Source organism: Oncorhynchus gorbuscha, linkage group LG14, assembly GCF_021184085.1.
Source record: "Oncorhynchus gorbuscha isolate QuinsamMale2020 ecotype Even-year linkage group LG14, OgorEven_v1.0, whole genome shotgun sequence".
Taxonomy (NCBI): domain Eukaryota; kingdom Metazoa; phylum Chordata; class Actinopteri; order Salmoniformes; family Salmonidae; genus Oncorhynchus; species Oncorhynchus gorbuscha.
In genome coordinates, this window is record NC_060186.1 from 19,909,233 (window position 1) to 19,931,608 (window position 22,376).

The 22,376-nt window shown below is 43.5% G+C and overlaps 3 protein-coding genes, 1 long non-coding RNA gene and 1 other non-coding gene across 16 annotated transcripts; 4 read left to right on the forward strand and 1 right to left on the reverse strand.

The window, feature by feature from the left end:
• The first annotated feature begins 408 nt into the window (after positions 1-408).
• LOC123995617 (electron transfer flavoprotein regulatory factor 1) lies at positions 409-2,740 on the forward strand. Of its 7 annotated transcripts, none has more exons than XM_046299245.1 (3): positions 409-519; positions 1,640-1,716; positions 1,864-2,740. In XM_046299245.1, the coding sequence occupies exons 1-3, from the start codon at positions 417-419 to the stop codon at positions 2,107-2,109; spliced, it is 426 nt and encodes a 141-aa protein (XP_046155201.1). In that variant the 5' UTR covers positions 409-416; the 3' UTR covers positions 2,110-2,740. The 7 variants fall into 7 exon arrangements, with proteins under 7 accessions (XP_046155201.1, XP_046155206.1, XP_046155202.1 ...); XM_046299250.1 differs by having other exon boundaries at positions 459-529; XM_046299246.1 differs by having other exon boundaries at positions 470-519; positions 1,643-1,716.
• Positions 2,741-3,893: 1,153 nt separating this feature from the next.
• On the reverse strand, positions 3,894-13,552 carry LOC123994608 (sodium-coupled monocarboxylate transporter 1-like). The gene is made up of 15 exons (XM_046297410.1): positions 11,509-13,552; positions 10,903-10,968; positions 10,729-10,780; positions 10,538-10,605; positions 10,182-10,336; positions 9,881-10,021; positions 8,338-8,467; positions 7,089-7,177; positions 6,684-6,793; positions 5,467-5,534; positions 5,285-5,371; positions 4,946-5,160; positions 4,622-4,725; positions 4,440-4,528; positions 3,894-4,345 (listed from the first exon to the last, which is right to left on the reverse strand). The coding sequence occupies exons 1-15, from the start codon at positions 11,857-11,859 to the stop codon at positions 4,223-4,225; spliced, it is 1,848 nt and encodes a 615-aa protein (XP_046153366.1). The 5' UTR covers positions 11,860-13,552; the 3' UTR covers positions 3,894-4,222.
• On the forward strand, positions 12,741-18,986 carry LOC123994610 (small subunit processome component 20 homolog). 6 transcript variants are annotated; one of them, XM_046297416.1, is made up of 12 exons: positions 12,741-12,786; positions 13,259-13,333; positions 13,590-13,675; positions 14,342-14,467; positions 14,599-14,764; positions 15,629-15,846; positions 16,051-16,289; positions 16,504-17,089; positions 17,502-17,645; positions 17,933-18,452; positions 18,748-18,881; positions 18,971-18,986. In XM_046297416.1, the coding sequence occupies exons 4-8, from the start codon at positions 14,463-14,465 to the stop codon at positions 16,632-16,634; spliced, it is 759 nt and encodes a 252-aa protein (XP_046153372.1). In that variant the 5' UTR covers positions 12,741-12,786; positions 13,259-13,333; positions 13,590-13,675; positions 14,342-14,462; the 3' UTR covers positions 16,635-17,089; positions 17,502-17,645; positions 17,933-18,452; positions 18,748-18,881; positions 18,971-18,986. The 6 variants fall into 6 exon arrangements, with proteins under 6 accessions (XP_046153372.1, XP_046153370.1, XP_046153371.1 ...); XM_046297415.1 differs by lacking the exon at positions 12,741-12,786 and adding an exon at positions 12,798-12,995; XM_046297414.1 differs by lacking the exon at positions 13,259-13,333 and having other exon boundaries at positions 12,744-12,786.
• Positions 18,987-20,171: 1,185 nt separating this feature from the next.
• Positions 20,172-22,317, forward strand: LOC123994613. Its single transcript, XR_006831680.1, has 4 exons — positions 20,172-20,190; positions 20,317-20,443; positions 20,950-21,072; positions 21,822-22,317. It is a non-coding gene; the product is annotated as an uncharacterized LOC123994613 (long non-coding RNA).
• LOC123996005 lies at positions 20,546-20,673 on the forward strand. Its single transcript, XR_006831950.1, has one exon. It is a non-coding gene; the product is annotated as a small nucleolar RNA ACA64 (small nucleolar RNA).
• Positions 22,318-22,376: the final 59 nt, after the last annotated feature.

Genomic DNA, 22,376 nt, shown 5'->3' on the forward strand with positions numbered 1-22,376 from the left:
ATAATTGCAAAACAACATGAAGTTAAGGCCACCAAAAGTAGAGAAGACATGATGAGGAATACAATTCCAGATAGAAGTGTGTCTTCTTAGGAATTGTTTTATCCAATTGATCTTAATTGTCCATTGTTTGTAATCTATGTATGTTTGTGTTCCCTCATGTGCTTTATGTATTGATTTGTTTTTAATAAAAAATAAATGTAAAACATACTCAAATTGACTGGCCATCTCTGCAAAACATATGATTTGACATTTGTTCAGGTACAGACTCCCACTCTTTTCTGTACTTCTGGCTGTACAATTTTGATTGAGACATATTAATTGACGTTGCAAGTTTGTTCAAGATCAAACATTCATGACCAACTATATTCATTGGGTTTGGCTCGTCGAACCCGTACTGCTGCTGCAGTCAGACAACAATGATTTGTCATTTGCTGCTGACGTCACTCACAATGCACTTTTGCAGCCAGGCACAGTGTGACAGAGAACATCGTTTTTGTGTCATTGGCATCACTGGTACAGGTTAGTTGAGGTAATTTGTACATGTAGGTGGGGGTAAAGTGACTACATAGATAATAAACAGCTAGTAGCAGCAGTGTACAAAAAAGGAGGGGGTTCAATGTAAATTGTTCGGTGGCGATTGTATTAATTGTTTAGCAGTCTTATGGCTTGGGGGTAGAAGCTATTAATGAGCCTTTTGGTTCTAGACTTGACGCTCCTGTATAATATTTAGTTGTAGCAAGATAAGGCTGAAAGAAGCAAAGTAGAAACAACACCGACGGTGCAGCACGCTTGCAGTAAAAGGAAGCTGATTTGCAGTCACTTGCTCACCTTGAGTCCTATCTAGCTAGCTAACTGGTAATCTAACTTACTCTGGCTAGTAACAGCTGGCGACTTATAAAACGAGCTACTTGGCTTGTAAACATATCAACCTAACCACAATATTAATTGTATAACTCTCTGGTTAGCTTGCTATATGGGTAAAATGAAATAACATTTGTTGGTTACTATCTTCTCTTGTTGGGATATCCGTCAACTCTTCGCGTCCAAGATACCATGGTTTGCGACATGTAAAAAGATTTACGGCGTTGTTTATTAACTCCTATTTGAACTCGTGTGGACGAAGGGCGAAGTAACCAGCTATCGACACTACTTAATTGCAAGGATTTATTGACAAGGGACATTATAATGTAATGAAATATTGATTATATCGTGTGAATGAATCACAATGGATGTTTTTATAACCGAGGGAGTTTAGCTAATTAGCTACGATTCGAACAAGACTTGTCTGTTGACGTTGTTGTGCTGGGAGAAATAACGTTACTTGTATGTCTCCCAGCACAATGTCAAAAGGCAATTATTGGTTGAATTGCACCTGACAATTATCTAGCCAGCTAACTAATCATTCGCTTTGCGACCTAGTCGCAATGTGGCCCATTTGCACTGTTAACTAACCTACCTGCTAAGTGAACCAAGGTAAAGCTCAAATGTTTGCACGACACAGCTAAGATTGTGAGGCTCACAGGATATGTGATGTGTGACAGCAATCAGACATATGCCCATTTCTGAGCTGTTGTTGTTGTTTTCAGCTGCGGTATGCTAAATCACCTGTTGTATGTTTTGTCCTTTTCTTCCATCCCAGTAGTGAAGGCTACTACGGTCTCAGGCAGTGACATGGCCAACCCTCTGAGGAGTGAGGTTAGACAGCTGTACAAGAATGTAAGTTAAACACTGACTGAGGTCAATGCACCCAACCGTTGTTACCCACACACCAAATTGGCTTCCACTCATGCAATATTTAGCTGTCTTTCCAAAACAATCCCCAAAGCCTGGAATTATCGTTGGTAACCTGTCTTCCATTGACAGCTCCTGTTTTTGGGACGGGAATACCCCAAAGGCGCAGAATACTTCAGGGAACGTCTGAAGGGTGCCTTTATGAAGAACAAAGATGTCACAGACCCTAAGGAGATCAAAAAGCTAGTCGACCGTGGGGAGTTTGTGATCAAGGAACTGGAGGCCCTGTACTATCTGAGGAAGTACAGAGCCATGAAGAAGCGTTACTACGAAGAAGAATTGTCCTCCGTGCTGAATATAGGCAGACCGGTAGACTGATAGCCTAGCTATTTGTTGGCTGAATCTTCCGTGTGCAAGTTTTAGTTTAGCCGTCCCTGAACAAGAGTGTTATTAGCAACACAAACGTCCTTAATTAAACACAAATGTTAGGTATATATTACAGACAAGTGTTATGAGCTACACTTGCCACCCACCTCGAGCTGTGGAATGACATCTACCAAATGACTTCATACAGTTCAAATGACTACAGTTCTCTCGTGTACATAATTGTAAATAATACATGATAGAATGTATTGATAGCGTGTACAATGTAATATAATTATATAAATGAGACACGGCTATTACAAATGAATGTTTATTTTAAATGTACAACACTGATAGTCCTATTTTTGAAATAAATGAGTCAAGTCAAAGATACTTCATTTTTAACAATCCTAAATTTACGTGTCTTTTCAAGTCAATGTGATGTAGGCTACTACATACAGTACCTTCAGAAAGTATTCACACCCATTGCCTTTTTCCACATTTTGTTGTGTTACAGCCTGAATTTAAAATGTATTACATTTAGATTAGTTTGTCAGTGGGCTACAGAAATTACCCTATAATGTCAATGGAATTATCTTTGAAATGAACAGATTAATTAAAAATAAAGCTGTCATGTCTTGAGTCAGTAAGTATTCAACCCCTTTGTTATGACACGCCTATATAAGTTGAGTAAAAATCACATACGTTGCATGGATTCTGTGTGCAGTAATAGTGTTTAAAATGATTTTTTGGGGACTACCTCCTCTCTGTACCCCACACATACAATTATCTGTAAGGTCCCTCAGTCCAGCAGTGAATTTCAAACACAGATTCAACCACAAAGACGAGAGGTTTACCAATGCCTCACAAAGAAGGGGACCTATTGGTATATAAAATAAAATCTGACATTGACTATCCTTTTGAGAATGGTGAAGTTTTTAATGACACTTTGGAGGGTGTATCAGTACACCCAGTCAGTACAAAGATAAAGATGTCCTTCCTAACTCAGTTTGCCGGAGAGGAAGGAAACCGCTCAGGGATTTCACCATGAGGCCAGTGGTGACTTTAAACGGTTTAAAGCTGAGTTTAAAAGCTATGATAAGAGAAAACTGAGGATGGATCAGCAACATTGTAATTACTCCACAATACTAACCTAATTGAAATAGTGAAAAGCAGGAAGCCTGTACAGAATAAAATGTTTTAAAAAAAATGCATCCTGTTTGCAACAAGGCACTAAAATAATACTGCAAAAATGTGGCACAGCAATTCAATTTTTGTCCTGAATACAAAGAGTTATGTTTGGGGCAAATCCAGTACAACACATTACTGAGTACAACTCTCCATATTTTCAAGCATAATGGTGGCTGCATCATGTTATGTATATGCTTGTAATCAATAAAGACTGGGGAGTTTTTCAGTATAACAAATAAATGACACAGGGAAATCCTAGAGGAAAACCTGGTTCAGTCTGCTTTCCACCAGACACTGGGAGATTAATTCACCTTTCAGTAGGACAATAACCTAAAAACAAGGCCAAATCTACACTGGAGTTGCTTATCAAGAAAACAGTGAATGTTCCTAAGTGGCCGAGTTACAGTTTGACTTAAATCTGCTTGAAAATCTATGGCAAGACTTGGTGATCTAGCAATGATCAACAACCAATTTGACAGAGCTTGAAGAACCGCAAAAATAATAATTGGCAAATATTGTACAATCCAGATGTGCAAAGCTCTTAGAGACTTACCCTGAAAGACACACAGCTGTAATCCCCACCAAAGGTGATTCTAAAATGTATTGACTCAGGGGTGTGAATACTTATGTAAATGAGTAAATATATCTGTATTTCATTTTCAAAATTTTGCTAAATTTTCAAAAAACAAGTTTTTACTTTGTCATTGTGGGGTATTGTGTAGATGGTTGAGGATTTGGGAGGGGGGATTTCAGGCTGTAACAAAAAGTGTGGAATAAAATACATTCTGAAGGCACTGTATATAGAAATATGAGGATATAGATGAGATATTGATACAATCTGTCAGGACATTCATGAGTCACGTGAAAAACAGCGGCACTGCGGAGGGAGAAGTATGAGAAGAAAGAACAACTGTTAAGTCATGGTTTTATCAGTATGTTAAGTAGGAAGACTGCTCTTTGTGAAATCCAACTCGTGGACATTGCAGAAGCCGGGGTTATTGTTTCCACATTTGCTCTCTCTGTTTTTTGTGAGGTCCAGCTTCCCTGCTCGTCTCATGGCCTAGGTATGGACGACAGCTAAATGAATACAGGAAAGTGGTTGAAAGAGAGAGAACGTCTTGGAGGTTATTTATTGAAACACTCATATCACTTACCCTTTCTTTAAAGAGCTTGTAAAAGCAAAATAACATTGTATCTTCTTTCATCAAAGTCACCCTTGGTTCCAACTTCAACTTCATACCCCCTGGAAAGAGACGCATTTGAATGTGGAAAACATGTTAATTAGACACAACATGTAATATGGTAAGAAGCAACACTACCATTTGGGGAAGAGTACCTGAAAGTAGACTGACCAACAGTCCAACAGCCAGTGTTGTAAGTGACCCAATAGGACTGAAGTAGAGATAGGACAGGGAGTACCAGTTATCAGCCAGGAAGGGTCTGCAGGGGAGACAAACATAGTGGCATCCACCAGTTATAACATTGCATATATTGTTTACAGCTGATGCAGTTCTCTATTCTAACATGACAAAATGATTCCTGTTCTACAGTACATTTCTAACTGAATAATTGTTTTAACTGTGCCCATATCAATATACTTGTTCCCTACCGAAAAAGTCGGTCCTGTCCTTAACCAAAGATACTGAAGCCCACAACGTACCTCTCTGCTGTATTTTGCTGTAGTACTGTAGTGTATAGGCTTGGTTCTGTTGGGGATGTGGTCCAGTTGAACGCATCGGCTGCGGTTGTGAAGTTACAGCTATGTGTGGTCAGACCCAGAGGCCTACTCTGCTCTGGTAGAGGAGGGTAAAACTGGGCCCCTATCCCCACCCACAGAGACATAACCAGCCCAGAGAGCAGACCAGCCAAGCCCCCCTGCAGCACAGAACACACAGAAATAACACATCAGCACTTCAACATAAACGTTCAGCGAGATTAGCTAACGGTTAGATTGGTTGCATGCTTATAATCCTGCTTTTGTTAAAGAGACTGTACTGACTGTGGCATTGGCGTATGGACAGAGGATCCCCAGTGAGAAGAGACCCAGTAAAGGCCCTCCGATGATCCCAAAGATACTGATAGCTGCCTACATGGGGAGACAGAGACATATTTTTAGAGTTGCATACCTCAACACAACATATTTTATGTAGAAGGACATACTCATTTTGTTGTATCGCATACCTGCAGCAGACTTCCCATGAGTGAGGCTATGCCAGCCATTCCAATACAGAGAGCCCCATACAGAAAGCCTAGAATGGTGCATAGGGATAGCATGGTTTATTCATTTCTAATATCAGCAAGAATATATCAATAAGAAGAAAAATATATCATCAAACATGAATATAGCTCTCTGAGTTCTGTGGTAAATGCAAATGTCACATCTGCTCCTGCTATGCCCTCTGGTGTTCATCCAGTGTATTCTTGACCTGCAGTTACTCCCCCTGTACATTCTCTCCCTCTTCCTGGTTGGAGACAGGTGTACTGGAGTCAGAGCAGATCCCTACCAGATGCAACTCATTCCATAATCAAGACCTCTACAAATACTCAGTCCTGCCACTTCTGCTTTGCCAGATTGTAATCTCTGCTCAGTCAGTTCATGATTCTAGCCATTTATGATTATTCAAGTTCCTGTCACTCTGCTGTGCCTGTTTCCCTGCCTGACACCTTTATCCTCTCAATCAAATCAAATGTATTTATATAGCCCTTCTTACATCAGCTGATATCTCAAAGTGCTGTACAGAAACTCAGCCTAAAACCCCAAACAGCAAGCAATGCAGTTGTAGAAGCACGGTGGCTAGGAAAAACTCCCTAGAAAGGCCAAAACCTAGGAAGAAACCAGGCTATGAGGGGTGGCCAGTCCTCTTCTGGCTGTGCCGGGTGGAGATTATAACAGAACATGGCCAAGATGTTCAAATGTTCATAAATGACCAGCATGGTCAAATAATAATAATCACAGTAGTTGTCGAGGGTGCAGCAAGTCAGCACCTCAGGAGTAAATGTCAGTTGGCTTTTCATAGCCGATCATTAAGAGTATCTCTACCGCTCCTGCTGTCTCTAGAGAGTTGAAAACTCTCATTGCAGTTTACCTCTGGCTCCTGTCTCCCGTTCCACATTTCACCACCCAACTACCTTGCTCTGGATTTGACTCCCCACCACTACCTTTGATTCCCCTCAGGACCTGTTTACCCTGTTCTACTCAGCTAAGTCCAACCTCCGTCTCCACATTTTGTTTTTCTGCAACTCATCCCGATCTTCCCCGGATCTGCACTCCATATCTCCCTGTGTAACAATAAATATTTTGGTTCATTCATCCCTGTTTCCTCATCTGAGACTGCTCTTGGGTTCCCCTGTGTCACTCTGCTTAACAGAAAAGACACGTATTGATATTATACACTCACTAAGGCCTTTAGAGGTCCAGGACAGGTGTTTCTCTGACATGTGTATGTACGGCTTGATCAGGTCTTCAATAGTCACGGCAGCCAGAGCATTGACACTGGACGATACCGTACTGTGGACAAGAGAGAGCAAATATAGTGCTATTATTTTCCCAGAAATATAACATACAGTGTGCGTGAGTGCTATGGAAATAGTCATCTTTGTGCCCCACCGTAGGCTGCGAGAGTAAATATTAAATATTAATATTAAACCTTGAGATATTGCATGCAGCACAAATAGTAACAAAAGGACACTTAATCTAGTAGACATATAACATAACGTTACATATTAACATTATAAACAGTAGCTATAATCAAAAGTAAGATCAAGTTTGACATACAGTATAAGTATTAGATGGGAATAGTAACCTTAGGGTCCCACTGTAGGCTGCAGCCACAAACAATCCTGGCAGTCCAGGGTAGTCTCTCAGGATGTCCATCACCATATATGGCATCAGCTGTACAGAGAAAGAGGGCGTGGTCAGAAGTCAGTGTCTATCTGAGTGGTACCCCTGGGTTTGGGTTATTTGAGATATTTTCCTGGGAACAATCTGGATGTATGGCCGATGCGGAGAAAACATGTATGGTTAAGGTGGTTACACCTAGTGGCTGTTAATGTTATCAGTTGAAACTGATTCAAAAAATATATCCAGAAAGTGGCAGTCTGGCAGAATAGTAATGTTGACAGTTGTGGTAGCAGAATCAGAATCCTTTAGGTAACATTGATAAATAAGATGTTTTATCCATTTTCATAAGTATGCTTATGTGGGAAAAAAGTTACTTGGGCCCCAGTGAGGGGAGAGGTCAGGCTTGTCTTCATACGTAAACATATCTTTTAAACCATGTGAAGGGATGATTCAGGGGGAACCAATTATCTCTTCGCTCCACAATGTCTGTGTGCCATTCACTCCCTACTTTTCCCATTGGGGAGAGGAGGATGGCAGTGTCTGGAACCATTCCCTCTGTTCCCTCTGAGGTTGCCCTTATCTTGACCTAGAGGCTCACTCTTCTCTCCGTGAGCTTGTCCAGGAGGGGTTGTATTTTTGATGGGAGTGTCTAGAATTGACAATTGATATATGCAATTGGATGGGGTAATGTTTTGTTTCTAACCAATAATGAGATAAGAACTTCGGTTTAGGAGACCAAACTGAACGATCATTTATAGCCAATGCTGTCTGGCTATGTGTGTCTTGGCTATAAATGATACTAGGAACTGATTTGTAAGCACTCTCAGAGAATTCATTGATAGACACTGAATTGATCTGAGCGTCACAGGGCTATGGTGAAGCTCATATAATTAAAGATGGACTTTATGATAACTCTGACTTGTGTGTGGTTTGCTCTCTCATGATTTGGTAATACAGCAAATTTACACGACACAGTGCCTGGTATTTATACAGGTTAATGTTTTTTTTTGTCTTGAATCTTGTTCTGGAGGCAGCTCTGCAGAGGGGTCACTACCTGACACAACCACAAAATCTGTCATAAAATCTACCTAAACCTAACCTGGCCAATCTAGCAGTAATCGCTCAGTTCTGCCTCCAGGACAAGACTCATCCCAATAAACGTCAACCTGCGGTCCTTATTAAAGTGTTATTTCCTGGTTCGTGTCCTCAACCTGATCTGGCGCTGACACCATGCCTGCTGTCCAGGGGTCACAGTGCTTGTAGACGGAGTACAGACACAGCCCAGCAAACACAGAACACAGCATGATGACCCACAGTCCTAATAGGTTTATGTAGAGAGACCTGGGAAGAGAAGAGAAGAGAGAGAGAGAGAGAGAGAGAGAGAAAGAGAGAGAGAGAGAGAGAGAGAGAGTGACAGAAAGAGGGGATAGAGAGAAAAAAGAGAGAAAGATTGAGAGAATGGGGAGAGAGAGTTTGTGTTATCAGAAAGATGAATAGGCTTCAACTTCCCCATTGTTTATCAGTGCAATTTTGGCGGCCAACTATCTGAAAAGGTTTGAGAGGGTTTATCTAATGTTCCTTCGTTACATTTGAGCTAATCTTGCTCTGGCTAGCATTAGTTGTTGATATTGTTGCGCTGTTGCAACTGCCTGTAAACACCAGTGGTGTAAAGTACTTAAGTGGAAATACTTAAATTACTAGTTAAGTAGTTTTTTGGGGTATCTGTACTTTGCTATTTATATTGTTTGACTACTTTTACTTTTACTTCAGTACATTCCTAAAGGAAATAATGTACTTTTTACACCAAACATTTTCCATGACATGCAAAAGTACTCTTTACAGGAAAATGATCCAATTCACATCCACGGTCATCACTACTGCCTCTGGTCTGGTGGACTCACTAAACACAAATGTGTTTTGTTGTTGTAAATTACATGTGTTGGAGTGTGTCCCTAGCTATCCCTAAATTAAAAAACAAGACAATAGTACCATCTGGTTTACTTTTGATACTTAAGTATATTTATAACCAAATACTTTCAGACTTTTACTCAAATGGCTTGTTTGTACACAGCGCTACCATAGCTCTGATTTGCTATAGCGCACCGGTGTGTGTAGACTTGGACGAGACAGTCGTTTATATTATATTTGATTTACTGCAGTGTCTATTTACCCCTAATTTGTAGTTGGTAGTTACAGTCTACCCCTAATTGGTAGTTACAGTCTTCTCCCATCTCTGCAAGTCCCGTACTGACTCGGGAGAGGCGAAGGTCGAGAGCCACGCGTCCTCCAAAACACGGCTTCTTGACACACTGCTCGCTTACCCGGAAGACAGCTGCAATGTGTCAGAGGAAACATCGTCCAGCTGGCAAACGAAGTCAGCTTGTAGGCGCCCAGACCGCCACAAGGAGTTGGCAGAGCGCGATGGGACAAGGAAATCCAGGCCGGCCTAACCCTCCCCTAACCCAGATGACACTGGGCCAATTGTGCACCGCTTCATGGGTCTCCCGGTCACGGCCGGCTGTCATAAATGCCTTACTATACGTGATTCCCAAACATTCTAAGAATGTATGAACATTAAAATAACCATATGTTAGTGCTCGCTTGCCAGATTTCTTTTGTGTGTGTCAAAAATCAACACATTCTAATAAGATTTCATGTTGCTAAAATGCTGTCAGTTCCACTTTAAACACTGGGGCAAAACAGGAATTAGATCTTCATGCTCTACTCTATGCTTCCAGGAAGATGATGACTCACATTTTGGCGTGAGTCATGGATTTGCAAGAGATGTATCTCTGCACCTGGGCTTGGTTGATCCCATAGATACTGGTCCAGACAAATGTGCCTCCTAACGTGATTGTCCAGAAGGTGTGCCTCCTCAGTGGACTAGCATCAAAGCTATAAAGGAGAGACAGAGACAGAGAGCGAGAGAGAAAGAGAGAGAGATTCAGACATTTGCAATGTCTTATATTTTGCACCAACTTTATTTTGCGCAAAGTCCAGGTGCAGATCTTCTCCTACTCCTTTACATCTATAATCTACATGACAATCCACTCACTCCCAGAAGTTGAGTCGTCCTCCGAGCTCTGCGTGGTTTAGGATGTTGGAGACTCCTCCCTGCAGGACCACGGCTCTGATGATGACAGACAGGAAGCCTGCCACCATGATGCCCACCTGGAACACGTCCGTCCACACCACCGCCTTCAGACCGCCCTGTCACAATACACACCAGAGCCGTGTTACATACATGGTTTAAAGGTCACCGCAAAGGTCACCACAGTGCTACACAAATCAAGTCTCAATCTAACCTCCATCTGTATCTCCCTTATATCAGGGAGTAAATGTTGATAAAATAAATGTCACATAAAATTGTGTTTACAGCATTATTTATTGACATCACTGCCTGTCCAGTACCATAGTGCAGTAAAAGGTGCAAACCACTCCTGTTGAAATGACAGCACCCCAGAGATCCATCCCAGTCACTGGAGAGAGGAGGAAAAAGAGAGAGAGAGGGACATCATTGAGCAGAGGAGTGGTTTCAAGTGCACTCAATGCCGATGGGGCACGAAATGAAATTCTTTCATGACTTTTAGAGACTACTGCACCTTGATTTAATGCCAGAGCTGGAGCATAAATGACTATTCCTGTGTAGAGTATCTGTGAGACAGAGAGACATAACACGTGGTGGCTCTTATAATCACCTGTAGCACAAGGGCTGTTCTCATATATTCATGTAATTCATAATATGGAGTGGGAGAGTGTTGTGATAAGGAACTCACAGTCTGAACAATGAACATCACTGTCCCCAACAGACGCGTGGCTCTGTTGAACCGTATCTCCAGATACTGCAGAATGATGACCATGAGGAGAAGAAAAGAAATAGGACACCTTTCTGTTACATTTCCCATGGACAGGACAAGGACATTAGTTCATGTGTGATGCCCAAAAGACAAAGCAAAGAGTACAGTCAGTAAGATGATGATTCAGTCAGCTAATGAAGATAAAACACGGACCCATATTTTAGCTGTTTGAATCACAATCGTAATCTCACCATCAGCATCTCAACAAGACTAAGGAATGGACAGGTGCAGAGATATTAAGCAATGGAGCCGTGACTACTATGACTTTACCTGTAACAGCAGTCTGTTTGTTTTATAGAAAGATTACAAAATGAGGTCAGTATTTTATTTCCTGAATAGATTGCATTTGTAAATTGGTCACATTAAACAATACTTTGTGACCCCCAAGATATTAATTTCAGGGATTTAGAATTGCTTAGAATGTGCATTGCAATTCATCTGGCTAATCTCTACCAAACATGTTATACAATTTCTGTTGAATTGAATAGAACACAAATCAACTCAACAGGGTGGATTGATTCTAACCTCATAGGTACTTGTGATGCCCAGCCTGTAGAAGACAGGGAGGAAGACCTCTGAGCTGACCACCACCACCAGCACATAGGAGAGGCTGAAGAGGCCGTAGCTTGCCCCGTATCGGTACACCTCGGCCGGGGTGGCCAGCACTGTGATAGCCGACATGAAGCTGGCAGTCAGGGACAGAGCCACAGGTACGGCTGTCATACTCTGGCCCCCCATCAGAAACTCTCTGGAGCTGCTCTGGCCCCTTCCGACGATGGCATAGTACACCCCGATGGCTGCAGACACCAGCAGCATCAGAGCAAAGACTGCATAGTCCGCAGCCACAAAGGATCCAATCACTGGAGAGGCTGCCATTGTAGCCTTCTGATTGTGAGGTATAGGCGACTGTACTCACTGGAAGATTGTCCTATTCCACAACTTGTAGTCCCTTGTGGTTTCTGTTATTGGAATGCAATGAACGGCAGAGAATGTATATTTCTCTGTGAAATCTACGATAGCTCGCAGTAGGCTGCTGTGCGTTCAGATAGAATGATGTCCTTGTCCATATGTCCTTGTCACAGACAGGATATGAGCTGAAATAGGATAGCAGTGAGCTCTGAAGTCTTCAGTGTGCCTGTGTGTTTCTCGAAGACATTACTAGCAGGTAGCAGTGAGCCCACCTCTCCAACTCTCCACGAAATCAAGAGCTGTGATTGTTCTGTTGGCTGAACCGATAAGTATCCCTGTCATCAGCCCTACCCTTTGCATGGCTGGTACACACGGACACACACAGAGGCATACCCATGCGTACACACACACATCCGCGCACACACTTCTGAACATTTTTTTGGGCCCCAGAGAAAATATAGCTATCTTTATACTAACATGTCCAGTCCAGTATAATGTGTCTAGTGTCCAGTATGTCATGTCCACTAGTTAGTACATGTATGGACCACAGGGGGTTGGTGGCACTTTAATTGGGGAGGACAGGCTTGTGGTAATGGCTGCAGCAGCATAGTTGGAATGGTAGCAAATACACCCATGTATTAGATGCAATTTGATTTGCTCTGTTGCACCCATTATTATGAGCCGTCCTCCCCTCAGGAGCAGCCACTGGTATGGACGCTGTTTGGACACTATATGGATACTGACAGAGCTGTCATTGAGAAACAAAAGTATCCAGAAAGTCATCCTTGAAGTTGTTTCAAAACCACACCCCATTCTGTGTCTTCTCACAACGTGGAAAAGCAAAACGTTCCCATGATGCTTCATCCAACATGGCTGCGCCCCTGCATCAGACATGTGTTTAAACATATTTAGCCTATACATTGTTGTTTTCATACACATTTGAATCCTGGATTACACACATATATATATACACATTTTTTAAATATAGTTTTTTACATATATCAGAAAAAGAGACACGTCAAAAATGAAGATCAAGTCGTCGTCTCATAAATCTGAGAACACATTCGTGTTGTTGGGAAACTGCAGCACAGCTGTTAGCATAGGTAGCGACGTCTGCTTAGCTATTGCATTTAACAAATATTTGTTAATATTCATAGCTATCTCGCATGCCTTGTTTTCAGTATGTCTGAACAGTTTCAAGTTAACCACGTTTTCCTGTTACTACGTTGAATGTACCAACAAGCATAGCTGCTTGGATATGTTAAATATCATGTAGCCTAGCTAGCGAGTCATTTCATACCGTATCGCTCACTGTAACGTTAGTAGACCACAGAAAGTAGCTAACTCTCGATCGTTTGTTTTACAGTTTCTCACGTTTGCTGAACGGCTTGTGAATATCGATGTCATCCATTGCATTGACAGAACTGAGAGTTATAATGAAGTATGTATGCTCTGAGACTGCAGATCCCCTATTAAACGTGTTAAAAATGACGTTTTTGTCGTTAAAGGTCGCACTCACATCGGCTACTCGCGTCAATTCACTCTCAGCTGTTCTCGCTATATGCCCATTTAGCCTGCATATCAACTGCATGCTCAATTAAACGTACTTATCTGACCCGTTATCAGCCTATCTACCTAAACAGCGGGTAGTCTCCGTCAGTGTACTGCTATCATTGTGTGACTGTGTGTCTGTTCAGTTGCTGTGCCACCAGGACCAGCAGATTCAGAGGGCAGCATTGGAGTGTGTTCTGACCTACAAAGACCCCAACGTCCTCCTCTAAAAGTAAGTCTGCTCTCTGGGTTATATTACGAACGACACTGTCACTCAACATCTCATCTGAACTCTTGTTTTAACATACCTTCAGTCCTTTTACAGTGTGCCAGGCATAGAACGTACTTTCCACTATCACCATTTAACATTTTTGTTCAGGTGATTGGAGTAAGAGTAAGGGATACTATTCGTTATGGACTCCCGGTCTCTCAATGGGAGTCATTGTTAGCAGTACTGATAGAGATCGGAGTCATCACTGAGCTGGAATGTTAACCTCCCCCAAGGAACCACAGATCTGACAGGAGTTCCTATATTCACTTATTAAACTATCCATTTACTTTCAATTTCTCATCTAACAGGAGTTGTGATGTTCTGTTATTTCATTCCCTGTAATGTACCACTGACCTAGTTCACAGAATCACTCTGGAGACCCTGTGGAGACCCTGTCAACAATGTTGCTCTGCTGCCTCTTTGAAGCTGTCCAGGCCGATAGGCTCATAGAGTTGCTAATCTATCAGGATTCAATATCTGGTGGCCATTTGATACACGGTCTTTCTGTGTTTGATGTGATACAGAAAAATACATTTTTATTACTATATCCGACATGTCCTGTGCTTCTGGACCTACAGTCCTGCGTTATTGAACGTCTCTGACTGATGTGCTGACTGTTGTGTTCAGGGAGAATCTGGAGAGGCTGCTGGATGACAAACACTTCAAGGATGAGATCGTTCACTTCAACATCTCAGAGGAGCAGGCCGTGTTGGACGCCTCACACAGGGCATAGCTTGTCCCACTGCTTATGAGGTGTGTGTTTGTGATTACTCGTGTGTGTATGTGTGTTGCATCTTCAAGTGAACTTAAACTTGTAGCCTATATATGTGTCACCTTTACTACTCCAATATAACCCCCCCTCTCCTCTAACCTAACCTCTGTAGGGTTCTGTTTGGGCCAATGCGCAGTAAGACTGGCAGTAAGTTCCAGGGCCAGTCTGGCGCTGTGCAGCGTTCCTCCATCGTGCTGAGGTTTCTGGCAGGATGCCAGTCTGAGGAGCTGGGCATGTTCATTGACCTCTGCTGGAGCCCGTCTGCCACCACGGACAGGGTAGGGCGCCCTCCGTCATTTGATATACAACCTGTATGGGAGGGGAGTGTTTCTCATCTTATTCTTCACTGTATGGCTCTGTTGCCCTCTGTCTCATCGGTCTATTCTGCCATTATTGTGTGTGTGTGTGTGTGTGTGTGTGTGTGTGTGTGTGTGTGTGTGTGTGTGTGTGTGTGTGTGTGTGTGTTTTTAAAAGTACGACATGTGAACCCTGGACCCACTCTCTCTGTATTTTTTCTCAGATCCTACTGTGTGTCACCGCCTTCATCGCCACCATTCTCAACCAGAGAGAACAGCCGAAGGGTCTCACTGTCTCACATAGGCTTAGTCTTGAGAAACCTGCTGTATATTCTGTGTTGGACCAGGGGAGGTATGTGGAGGCTGCTGGATGAGTAGGAGTGCTGATTTACAATCAGTTTAGCCTTTTAGATTACAATGAATATGATTATATGGACAGGGGGCGACCTGATCCTAGATCATCGCTTCTACTCAGAGAAGCTTGATAATAAGCTCCTGGTGTGTCTTGAGAAAAATGTTTAGTAAAGTTCCAAGTCAGCAGTGGTCTTGGGCAGGAGCTGCAGTGTAGCCATTGTGGCAGTATGCCGCAGCTCGCCCTCGAAGACCTATACTAGAACAGGAGGCTCAGAGAGGCCTGTCCTGGCAGTTGCAGGTGTGAGCATGTATAAAGCATGTTGATGTTCATGTATGATACTGCGCACAAACATGTGTTTTTAGTCAGTAACGACGAAAAGTTGTTTTGTCACCTCCTTTTCTACTCTTTGCAGCCGAAAGCAGGGCTAAAAATAGATAGACAGGTTTAAAAGATGACTCCTGAATGTTTTTTCCCTCTCTGCCCATTTAAAGGCAGGCTGTATTGCTCCTCTGAAGAACCTGAGGCGCCTGGGGGTCCTGAGGATCCAGGACTTCTTTGATGGCTTCGACTCGTACAGCTTCACCCCAGATGAGCTCGATGCCGTCTTCCAGGCTATCGTCTGGCCCCAAGTCTGCCGTCTGCCAACAGAGAGCCCCTACTCCCCTACCCCTCTCCTCAAACTCATCCACGTCTGGAGCAAGAATGCCAGGTAAGCTTATCAAACAGTCTTTGAGTTGAGACTTCAGCTACACTAAGGCCAAGTCCTTTTCACAATGAGATCAGTAAATTAATGGGAGAATGTTTCTGGCAACATTCCAGTTTCCAGTGGGGAACTAGGAGGAATTTGCCGTGACTCAGTGGTAGGTGACAGATTCAACCCGCCTGAAAGTGACCACCTTCTTTCCTCTCTCAGGTACTTCCCCCTCCTGGCCAAGCAGCAGACTGGTCACCCAGAGTGTGACGTGCTCCTGAACGTGTTCGCCCTGCTCTCCGCCAAAAATGTCTCCACCCAGACCGTTGCCATGGTGATGGACATTACCGAGTCATTGGTGACCACGAAGGACCTTCTGGTTTCGGAGGGTGAGGAGGCGGAGCTGAGCTTCAACGGCAGTGTGTTCTCCCAGCCACCAGAGGGAGCCTACATCTCTTCAGGTGAGGCCTATGGACAGCGTATAGAATACGCACATGCAATGTTTACAGGGCCACTGCTAGAATATGCAAATGCTACTAATAAAAGTAAAGACTAAACAGTATAACTATGGACCAGAGTTTTTCCTCATTTGGTTACATGGAAAAACTATGAGCCCTAGGTTGTTTAATAAAAATAGCAAGGCTGCTCCTGCCCCACATCTCCACCCTGCTACAGTACCTCAGCGGCATTGTACGCAACTCTGTCAGACTCAAGAAGAAGAAGTTTCGATCCCAGGTGGCCAAGGAGCCCCAACGTCCTCTCAAAGTAAGTCCTTCGGTCCTCACATCCTTCTGCGTCCGTTATGAAGTGTTGACTACTGTGCTGTGGCGACGTGCTGACTTTATGTGACCAACCCGGTTCCTGGAGAGCTACGGTCCTGTAGGCTTTCACTCCAACCCCAGTTGTTTACGAACCTGACTCCGCTTATCATCCAGCTAATTATTGGAATGCGCTAGATTGTTTGGCGCGAAAACCTACAGGACGATAGCTCTCCAGGAACAGAGAGCCCTGTTGTAGACAGTCGAATGTCTCCAATGCCATTCCTAGGCGGCGTATTCTAGCCTCTGCTCTTTGTGATCTCATCACAGCTCTCCTTCTCAGGTTTCAGGTCGTTGTATGGTGGTGATGATAGTTATGGTTTCTGCAGGCTAATGTGATCTCTCTCCTCTCCAGGCTCAGCAGGTTCGTGAGTGATAAGGACCAGAGCACAGTGCTCATCAGCCTGCTGCTGCCATACCTCCAGAAGGCCCGCAACACACAGGTACAACAACGTGTTGCTGTTCTAGTGATATGTTATGTCTTGTGTTGTGGTTATTTGTTTGTGTGTTTGTGCTGTATTGGATTGTTCGAAGTAAACGTCATGTTAGGTTACGTCATGTTAAGCTTGTGTTATACCTTATACCATGGTGTGTTTTACATGAACTCACACTCGTTATTGATCTGTCCCGTCATTTCCTTGCATTGTGGTAGGTTATATGTTATAGTGTATTTATGAGTATTTCCTGTGTGGCTCAGTTGGTAGAGCATAACGTTTGCAACGCCAGGTTTGTGGGTTTGATTCCCACAGGGACCCGTATGAAACTATATGCAGTCACTAGTGTTAAGTCGCTCTGGATGAGAGCGTCTGCAAAATGACAAAAATGTAAAAGTAGTTCCCTTCCCTTGTGTTTCAGAAGACTGAGATTGATATCCTGGCTACAGTCCAGAACCTGCTGAGACAGTGTTCTGATCCCGCCTCCTTCCCCAAGCCTATCAGTAGACTGTTCTCCATCCTCCACAACAACCTGCCCAGACAGGCCCTCACCTCTGTCTTCCAGGTAGGATTTCAAGCCCCCGTAGCCTGACTCCAGATCTGTGCTGTTGCGCTCACTCATTTTCACGTCTTTAGCTGCTGAAGACCGGGCTCTACATGCTCCCTACTTCTTATGTCTAGAATGTGATCTGAGTAGCAGAATGTTTACCTGTGTCTCACAAGAGACTCTGGCAGACCTGGATAGTGGACTGAAGTACATCGCAGATACAGCTGCTAAGGTAGGGCTCGAAACAACCCATGTTTATCCCACACACAGCCATGCATAACCATCGGCCCTTTCTCTCCCTCCAGTTGAATGCCGTTTGACAGTCGTCGCCTGGACGAGGTGAACTTCGACGTGCGTCTCACAGCCTTCCAGGAGGCCACCAGGAGGATCAACGACATGGACACGCTGGATATGAACTTCATCTACACCGTGATGCACACGGTTACGCTGCAGTCCGGTCTCTTGACTATCGCGTCGACTTTGGTCGTATTTTGGAACGCTCCCGTCTTATTTTAGATGTCCTATTCACTTTATGAATCAATAAATGTAGCATTTGACAAAACATTTATTGCGCCACAAATATTGCGCCACAAATGTGGTTTCTGCTCTACATTTATTTGACGAGTTGTGGAAATAATTTCCTCTTCAAAGGAACATTAACAGTAATGTAATTTCATCCATTCATTGAATTCGACATGTCCCTGGCAGACAACGCCACCTTGTGTCTGCCTGCTGTCCTTACACGTCTGGCTGCAGTGGGTCGGGGAGACAGTACCGTACACCATACTGGACGCAGTCAGGAAAGGACTGAGGAGCAAGACTGAGGTTAATACACACACACACACATGTACTTACATCACAGAATATACCCACACACACACACATATCAAAGTGAACCTGGGTCCAATCTCCTGTGTATCCAGGTATTTTGCATTGAGTCTTGACTAAGAACATCCCATAGCCGTGGTTTATTGGCCATATACCACACCCCCTCGTGCCTTATTGCTTAAATATACCGTTGGTAACCAGTTTATATGCCACATTGTGTGTTTCAATGATTTGAAATGACAGATATTTGTCTGTATCAAATTCATTGAATGATCCTTCTTTTTGCTGTCAGTCCATCACCATCCTAGTAAAGAACATGAAGACACACAAGATAACAGACGCAGCTGCAATTGCTGCTGGGATACGCTGAGGAGGACATTTATGACCAATCACGTCAGGCGACAGCCTTCGTTCGGCCTGCTAGAGGTAGCTAACACCCTCCCTCTTCACCCTCCCTCTTCTTAATCTGTCCTCCTCTGTAATATGTACTATATCCTCTCTATCGCCACCTACAGGCCATCCTGTCCAGGAAGCTGGTGGTACCATCTCTGGTACGAGCTAATGAAGAAAGTGGCCAAGCTGTCTGTTGCCGGGCAGAACGGCATGATAAGGGTCCAGTGCAGACATGTACGGTTTTGTTTCTTTTTATATACATTTTCAAACCTGTATTTTACCGTTTGTATTTTATTTTTGAAGGTGTCTTGTAAAAAGTTATTTGAGTGTTCCTGTTATTTTCACCTGTAGATTTACCAGAAGTATAACCTGGATTATCCTCTGGGGAGGAAACTGAGATCACATCTGGACTTCATCGTGGCCCAGCTCCGGTAGGATATATTTGTGTTTAAAGGGAGTCTTTGTTTTAGATGTAAGTCGATTGTGACTTTTGATACTAAAATCTCTCTCTCTGTGTGTTAGTTATGAGTTTGACACAGGAAGAGAGGCTTCTCTGAAGCTGATGGCCTATATCTTCCAGACCTTCCCTCGGGTATCCACAACAATCCTCCTGACACACACACATCCCATAATTACTTGAGTTCGACTCGCAGTAACACTGGTCGCTTTCTATACCCACTGCTCCTGGTCGAAGTTGGCTATAGAAACATATCCCACATACTAACCATTTAGAGGGAATAAACTCAAAACTGACCTTAGATCGGTTTGTTTTGGGACAAGCTAATTCTACTCCTGTGTGTAACTGATTAGTCTCTGTCCTGGAACCTGCTGCTGCAGCACAGTGGGTTGTTCTTCGTCCCTCTGGCTCTGGCCATGGTTAACGATGACTCGGCTCGCTGTAAGAAGATGGCCGCCATGGCTATCAAATCACTGCTGAGTCAACTGGACCAGGAACACCAGAACACTCTTTTCACCCTGGTCAACACTTGGCTGTCTGGAGACAAGGTATGGACGCACGGACAGACACACATGCAGACACACACACACACACACACACTAGTCTTAATTGTCTTTCTCTATGCATCTAATTAAGCAATGTAAATGTCTGATGAAGTGCAAATAAAGGAGAGAAATCCACTCGAGACTATTGAGATGCACCCCATGTCCTCCTGCTGTGACCTCTGACCCCTACCCTCAGGTGTCTGTGTCGTCTGGGGGCCCGGGTGTGTGGGCTGTTTGTGGAGGTAGAGGGGGTTCGGTTTGGCCTCCGTTTAGATGCCCTGCTGCCCCTCATCGAGAAAGAGATCCACCCTGACAACTTTGAAGACGTGTCGAACATGAAGTATTTTACAAATCAAACTTTTAAGATATAAACTATGTGGAAAGTTGTACTTTCAAAAGCATTATCTCAGCAGGATGTTTTATATCACCTGTGCTAACGGCTGCTCTATATCTGTGTGTCTGTCAGATTGAGGAGGAGGAGAAGGCAGCAGACAGACTGCTGTTCAGTTACCTCACCCTGGTCACCAAACTCACCAAGGACTGTAGCCTACTGGAGCTCAGCAAGTCTCAAGACCCACTCACTAACATCCTGGGTAAGACACTACCTCTAGCCTGGCACCACATCTGTTTGTGCTGTCTTTCCTATGGTCGGAGCGCTGGTTGTAGATCAACCATCACGTAATTATCAGATGGGCCTGGTCTGAAAATCACCTTCGGCATCTCCGTTGTCGGGGGTGAGATAAATAGTCCTAAAGTACTGTGGTATGTTAAGCTTATTGCCTGCTCTGTGTAGCAGTGTGATTAAACCCATGTGCCTACACTTGTTCTATGGGTTGATGATACAGTCTAGAACTATAGATCTACATCATGGATCATTGAATGTAATATTTTACCCTCTAAACGGCTGGCTTCCCCTTGGTGTAATGGAGCAATGTGTTTTCCCCCTCCACCAGGTCATGTTGAGACCCACCTGCGCTACCCTCACTGTTGGGTGTGGCTGACCACCTCTCAACTATTTGGTCAGCTGTATGCTGGTTGCCAGCTGGAGAGAGATTAAATAGAGCACTAATTGAATGTATCTCTGTGTTGTACTCCCCAGACCCCACCCTGAAAAACCTGTCCCAGGAGCTGTTGAAGAAGCAGGTGGGGCTGCAGACCTTCTCAGCCGTTCAGAAGGATGCCTCAGAGGGCGGCCCACCGCAAGAAACACAAGGCTATGCAGGTATGTACTCTATGGCAGGGGTCTCAAACTTTTTGGGCCCGGGGACCCCTTTTTGTGACAGCAAATTCATCAGGGACCCCCTCATAATCAGAACACATCTCGAGGGAGAACAAAATAACATGCATGCACTGTGCATGTTTGAATGAAGTCTCAGGCCTTGAAAAGGAACACTTTACAGGCCTGCCTCTTGGCACAGAGGGAGAGTTTTGCCGTTTTCAAGCTCATTACCTGCAATTCAACAGATTTTGTCGTGTGGCAGACTTTTTGTTACAGCTTTAAAGCAAATATCCTGCAATTCTACATGAGGAAGAGAGAAAACATACTTTTAAAACGTAAATCACAGCAGGGATACGGAACTCAGGCGGCGTCTCAATTTACTGTTGCGAGGTAGAATACACATGGTGCAATTCTGAAATTTGGTTGTGCATCAGCAGTTTTCCTCATGTCATCAACATTTGCTTATTGTGTATGCAGACCATCATGAGTTCAGATATGTGTTGTTGTCCCCACCCCATAAAAGTTGCCTATTCTTGTTTAACAAAAAAATATTACATTGGTGGATACTAATATAGCCCCCCAGGACCATGAACATAAATATTACACCCTCAAATTATTCCACAGATTCCTTGGCCAAAATTAATTTAAATATTTAACCCTCTATGTGGCCAAACTGGTAAATCGTTGAGTTAGTGATGAACAGCAGACACTCTTATGATACATCTCACACTAACCTTTTATTCTGCTCTCAGGCGGTGGTTAACCCTGACATCGCAGCCAGGACGAAACACAAAAACAAGATAGAGGCCAAGAAGGAAGATTGAGTTTCTGAGGCCTGGCTACAAAGCCAAGAGACAGAGGAACTCACTCAAGGACTTGGCTATGGTGAAATGATATTATCCATTTTCTAGCAAGGATGGATGAGAAGACCAGGCAATCATATCCTGCTTAATGCAGGAGCTGACAGTCACCTCTGTATGAATTCTTAGTCAAGGATTTGAGTAGTCCACGATTGTCTAAGGGGTTTACACACACAACTTTTTCAATTAAATACTATATTGTGCTGCTTTCTTTGAACAATCTTATTGGAAAAGTATGTGGTCCTGTTGAACATTACAATAATGCTTCTTGGGTGGGAGATAAATCATTTGACCACAAAGTTGTATATATTCAGTCTGAAATCCGTGTTACTGAGGGTCGTTTTCACTGTACAAGCTCAAATATGCAATAAAAGTTGTAGCATACAAATTAAGCAGTTAGTGTCCAACAACTGACATTAAAGTTTGAGCATTCCAATGAAAAGGCCT

What these genes read in the sequence shown, in the direction of transcription:
- LOC123995617 (XM_046299245.1), top strand. Translation starts at nt 417, where the DNA reads ATGATTTGTCATTTGCTGCTGACGTCACTCACAATGCACTTTTGCAGC. An exon ending in CATTGGCATCACTGGTACAG is followed by an intron (nt 520 to 1,639) that starts GTTAGTTGAGGT and finishes CTTCCATCCCAG; the next exon opens with TAGTGAAGGCTACTACGGTC. An exon ending in TTAGACAGCTGTACAAGAAT is followed by an intron (nt 1,717 to 1,863) that starts GTAAGTTAAACA and finishes TTCCATTGACAG; the next exon opens with CTCCTGTTTTTGGGACGGGA.
- LOC123994608 (XM_046297410.1), bottom strand. Translation starts at nt 11,859, where the DNA reads ATGGCAGCCTCTCCAGTGATTGGATCCTTTGTGGCTGCGGACTATGCA. An exon ending in TCCATGACTCACGCCAAAAT is followed by an intron (nt 8,468 to 9,880) that starts GTGAGTCATCAT and finishes TTCTCTTCCCAG; the next exon opens with GTCTCTCTACATAAACCTAT. An exon ending in TCATGGGAAGTCTGCTGCAG is followed by an intron (nt 5,372 to 5,466) that starts GTATGCGATACA and finishes CTCCCCATGTAG; the next exon opens with GCAGCTATCAGTATCTTTGG.
- LOC123994610 (XM_046297416.1), top strand. An exon ending in GTCTGGAGCAAGAATGCCAG is followed by an intron (nt 15,847 to 16,050) that starts GTAAGCTTATCA and finishes TTCCTCTCTCAG; the next exon opens with GTACTTCCCCCTCCTGGCCA. An exon ending in GGGAGCCTACATCTCTTCAG is followed by an intron (nt 16,290 to 16,503) that starts GTGAGGCCTATG and finishes ACCCTGCTACAG; the next exon opens with TACCTCAGCGGCATTGTACG.